Raw genomic sequence first — 5,818 nt, forward strand, 5'->3', positions numbered from 1 at the left:
ATCAGGTATAATAACAGTTATATGTATGTTATATTAGTATTAGCTAAAATAAGATAATTGTATGTAATTGACCATGTGCGAGTTCAAGTAATTGATGGTAAATTGAGGAAAATAGTAAATTATGTCCGTATGGCAGCGAATGTTGGTATTTACCAGAATTTCGAGTAGGGTAAATTAGGTAAATTAGGTGTTACTTTCTTTAAGATAACTTTTTATAAAATGTATAATAAAAAAATAAATAAATTTGAAAACTTTTAAAATAAGTGCAGCGCAAAAAATCCCTAGGAAATTTCAGTTTACTTTACGTTAATTTACTCCAACTCGTACACGGCCTTTTATGGGAATTAATGAGAATAAAGTATTAATTACTCTTTTAGAAGAGTAATAATACAAAATATGAAAATGCAATAACTAAATAATAACGAAATAGTAAATCAATTGTTTTGTGCTTACGATCTCGTTGTGTTCTTTTTCTGATATAACTTATTATTAAAATTTAAATAAACTTTCATATATATTAGCATAAATATTTATATTTAGTTATTTGAATTCAATATATCTAATTATTTTAAATAAAGAATTATGTCCGTAATTTCAAAGAAAAATAAAGACATTTGCTGCATTTCTTCTTGCAAACGTAGTCGCCGTTTTGACGAAGGTGTAAAATTTTTTTCTTTTCCGGCGTACGATACCGCATTGGGTCAAATTTGGCGAGAAAAATGTAATATTCCTCTGAGTAAGTATCAAAACAAAATGAAAATTTGTGATAAGCATTTTCCTGCCTCAGATGTTGGGAGTAAATTTCTTAAAAGAGCAGCGGTACCGATTTATTTCTTAGACGGGGTAAATGAAGAGGACGACTATGACTTTTCACAAACCCAAATAATTCCTAATTACGACGAAAGTGTTGAGACGACCAAATCCTGTTGCAATTGTGCAAAAAGTAAATGCGCCGAATTTTATAGAAAGAAATTCTACAGAAGCGCTTGTGAAAATGCAAATTTAAAAAAGAAAATAAAAATATTGCAACAAAGAGTTAAAAATAAATATCCACTTGTTAAAGCAATTGAGGCTAATAACAGTATTAGTCGCGAGTCAAAAGCGTTGTCCAAGATGCTTGTAGGATCTCGAAATAGGGAGTACGATGAAGCGTCAAGAGAACTGGCTCTTAATTTGTACCTAAAGTCTCGTTCAGCATATTTATTCATGAGGAACAAACTAAACCTTACGTTACCCCATGAAAATTCTATTATAAATTGGACGCCCATCAAGAATTTGCAACCTGGTTTTAAAAATGAATGTTTCCATATGCTTGCGAAAAAAATAAGCATGCTTAGGCAGATTGACCGAGAGAATGCAATACTTATTGTTGACGAAATGAAATTAAGGCCAGAGCTACGGTATAACTCGGTATTGGACCAAATTGATGGTTTTGAAGATGTGGACTTTTTCAGAACTGATAAAATTGGTAAAAGCATATGCCTGTTCATTGTGAAGGGAATGTTTTCAAATTGGTCATTTATATTAAATTATTTTATTACTGAAAATGGCATGGATGGAGACTGCTTAAGTAATATAATATTGGAAAATTTGCGGCTCCTCAAACATGAGCTTGGTACTATTGTAAGAGTTATTTCTTGCGACCAAGGTTCAGCAAATAGGAAAACATTCTCTACCTTTGAAATTGTACCTGAAAAGCCATTCTTTGATTTCGAAGACAACAAAATATTTTGCATGTATGATTTTCCGCACTTGATTAAATGTCTCCGTAATGGGCTTATGACATGTGACCTAACAACGGCAGACGGCATTGTGAGCTTTAAAGTACTGAATGAACTGTGGGAGCGAGAAAGATACGCAACTACAAAAATGTGTCCTAAACTAAGTAGGCAACATATAGAACCAAAAAATTTTGAAAAAATGAGGGTTAAGTTTGCGACACAATTATTTAGTAAGACAGTGCAAGCCGCAATAAGAACCATTGTGGGAACTGGAGGTTTTAACAATGTCAGCAATGAAGTGGCAGTAGCAACTGCCAATTTTATTGAAAAAATTGATAAAATATTTGACTGCATGAACTCCTGTACCCTGTATTCCAAAAATCCATACTCTTGTGCGTTGCAGGTCGACGGAATTGTAATAAACTATATAAAGGAATTCATCCTTTATTTCAATTCCGTTAAGTTTACCGATCCAAAGAAAACTGTTCATTTCCTGACAGGCTTTAAAATCACGCTTAATGGAGTTGTTCAGCTTGCGGAGGAAATTTTTCGAAGCAATAGTGAAATATTCTTTATAATGACAAATTTTCTTTGTCAAGACAAACTTGAAAACACATTTTCAATATTACGGCAGAGAGGCGGTTATAACAAAAATCCATCCGTATCAGAAATTAATTATATGCTGGCGAAAGTTATAACGCGTAAAATTTTATTATCCACAACAGTGGGAAATTGCGAAACTGTGGAGGATGATAATGTGTTTCAGTCGGTTGTAGATGAAGAAATATCACCGAGTAATGAAGTTTCTTTAATAGTTCACGAAACAAACGACAATTCGGGCAATCAGGATGAAATTTCCATTCAAAATACTGTGATGTCGTACATATCCGAGAACCATGACGTTTTAGACAGTGAATTGCCATCACTTCGATATTTTTTGGGTTACGTCGCATCTCGAGTTTTACCGAAATTAAGTTGTTCATCATGTAATAAAAGCATCAGAAAATCGAATGAGTTTTTGACAGCACCAACAGAACTATTTCTATTTTATAAAAATTATAACAAATCCACAGATTTCGGTAAACTTGTTGCACCCACTGAAGAATTTGTTAATGTCAGCTGCAAGCATGTGTCCATATTTAAGAAAATGTTTAAACAAAAGCCGGAAACTTTTGAAATTAGAAAAGTAATGAGGGAACAATGCATTCTTTCAAGTCCGAGTTGGTTTATTGGGGCCTGCAGACTTCATCGAATTGAATTGCTGGACTTTATTCTGCTTATATTACTTCGTAAGCACTGCATATGGATGGTAGAGAAAGTGAAATCGACTAAGGCATAAATTGTTATATGACCTTATATTACAAATTTGCCCTAATACAGGCTTAATAACATCTATTTATAATTTATTTATTACCATAACTACTTACTTTATTTATTTATTTTGTTCAAAATACATAGTTTAAGTGAATTAATTTTAAGATAGTTATTAATAAACATGCGTTAATAAATATGTATAAAAATGTGAATATTAATATTTATTACGTAGAAACTTTCGCTATTTTTTATGGTTATTCACGGGATATTGATCAATTTATAATTTTTTGTGTTAATATACAATAATATTTTAAACAAAGCAATTTATACATATAAACAATAAAAAATCATGTATCATATATATATCTAATAACGGCAAGAACTAACAAATGTGTTCTCTTATTGGTGGTGGTATTCCTCTATTCCTGAGCGTTGTTTGTTGTCGTTTTGTCATTGGGCCTTGTTGTGGTAGGATTTTAGGCAGGTTTAGGAGTATTTTCGGAAAATCTTCTACAGGTTGTTTTCTTTCTTCTTTTTTACCATTCTATTTTCCAATTATTTATGTGTGATAATATATTTCTTTATCATTTATATGTAAAAAATCTTTTTGTCAAAAATACTAATGTATATTAACATAAAAAACTAAAGTTCTTCAAATTCTTGAGAACGATTATAAACTATAGTCGAAATAGAGAACAAATAATAAAAAAAATTTTGAAATAGTAAAAAAAATCTCTTTTCTATATTATTTTTTTTAAACAAAATTTCTTCGTTATCATGGACTAGGCCTCCTGGGGACACCATGTAAAAAAAAACGCGCCATGCATTATACCTCAAAGGTGGTTTGGAAATTAGTGCGCAACTAGTAACATGAAAATTGTCACTTCTATTTTATTAACGATAACCTTTCATGTATGTCGATCTAGTAACTATAAATGATTATGCAGTTATTTAAATAAATCTCCATTTCTCGGCAATTATCCGCTTGCAAAAGCTAATAGTCGATACACTTGTACCCCTTGTACTGATGTTCCGTTTATACTTATTCAGTATCTGTGAAGCGCATATATTTGCGAAATAGCGTTAATTATTTAAACTGCCATGTAAACTGAAGGTTTAATTTTAGATTGTTTTATTCATCTTAAATTCATTTCTATATAATTTTATTGTAATACATTTGGTAAAGCTAAAGCTTACTATTTTTAAAAAATATTTTACCAATTATTGATAAATATTTAATATACATATGTATTCTTATGATTTACATATGATATACATATGTATTCTTGCTAAGATTTAATATGTATAAATATTATGTAAATGCGATAATTAATTACGAAAAAAATTATAATTCTTTCTTCAAATGCCATCATAATGAAAAATTGTTTCAATGCTGCAAATAAAATTTTGATATCTCTTGCCCCCGAAATTACATACAAAAATATCAATGTCCATATGTTCATATTTAAACACAAAGCAAGTAGGCATGAATGAATATAAAATAGCGAATAATTCTTTTTACTACTTACATTATAATTCAAGAAAGCAATAACAACACCTCAAAGAGCAAAAGGAGAAAAAAACACAAAAAAGAAATATAAAAATTTCTTGAACCTATGAAGCAGAGAATATTGCAAAATCTTCTTTGGTATGAAGCAAAAACGACTGAAGCGACGTCGGCAGAGATTTGAGTGATTTAGGTACCCATTAATAGATACCTAGAACAAAAATTAATTTCTATGGCATTGTGACTCTATAATATTTTTACTCAATGCTTTTACTCAATTTCATTTCTTTTCATTGCATTAAATACATATTTATGATTATGCGTGTGTATGTACGTACTTTTAGGAGCGTGCATTGTTTTTGTGACTCTTACTCATTGTTTAGCTTGCTGATTTTTAGTTTTTTTTCCACTTGTACTTTTTGTTCTTGTAATTAATTACAATATTGAAGATGGCAAATATCGTGCATAAATCAAAGTTTTTGCAGTGTTCACCACAACCGTGTATGTGTGTATGTGTGGGAGACAGGGGGGGTTTGGCTATTTGTATTACAGAAGTAGCCTTACAATTGACACTTGTAAAAGTTTGACAAATTGCTTTTTAATGAAATAATTTATTTTTGTTCGTTTTGTTAAGTGAACCTCACTGCAGTGAATGGAAGAAATTTTGCGTCAATCATGAGCTTCATTTTCTAGCTGGTGCCTACCTGTTTTTTGTGGGGGTAACATACTGGAATTCGGTTGCTTTAGTGACTTCGAGCATCGAAATTAAGAAATAAACGATAAAATAGCCTATTATAGTTTAATAATTGGAATTTTATTATAAAAAGAAAATATGAAATTGTTAAAGAAAATGTTATTCAGAAACTGTTTTCAATAAATATTAAATTAAATTTTTAAAAAGTTAATTTTTTTTTTATTTTTCTAAATTCTATATTAAGTAATAATTAAAATTACATTTTTGTGAAATGTTTTTCTGTTTATAATATAGAACTATTATCAATATTGTGTGTATACAACAATGCAATTGTGAAAAATAATTCGTTCAAAATTGATTGAAATACTTTTTATTTAGATTTACACACAAACGTGTGTAAATTGCTTTAAAAATTTTAACATATAAAACGAAAAAATAAAACTTATTTAATAATAAAATCTAAATAACTTAATTAAAGGTTAAAGTTGTCACAATATGTAGGAGCACGAAATACATATTTATTTATTTATCTTAAAATTCCTTTAAAGAAAAAAACTCTTTTGTTGCGTCATCTTAAAACTA

The 5,818-nt window shown here is 29.6% G+C and overlaps 1 protein-coding gene across 1 annotated transcript; it reads left to right on the plus strand.

Moving 5' to 3' along the window:
- The first annotated feature begins 753 nt into the window (after nucleotides 1–753).
- Nucleotides 754–3,107, plus strand: LOC119688207. Its single transcript, XM_038102889.1, has 3 exons — nucleotides 754–943; nucleotides 1,064–2,835; nucleotides 3,102–3,107. Exons 1-3 carry the CDS (start codon nucleotides 754–756, stop codon nucleotides 3,105–3,107), a joined length of 1,968 nt encoding a protein of 655 aa, XP_037958817.1.
- The last annotated feature ends 2,711 nt before the right edge of the window (nucleotides 3,108–5,818 follow it).

Source organism: Teleopsis dalmanni, chromosome X (genome assembly GCF_002237135.1).
Source record: "Teleopsis dalmanni isolate 2A chromosome X, ASM223713v2, whole genome shotgun sequence".
Lineage (NCBI taxonomy): Eukaryota > Metazoa > Arthropoda > Insecta > Diptera > Diopsidae > Teleopsis > Teleopsis dalmanni.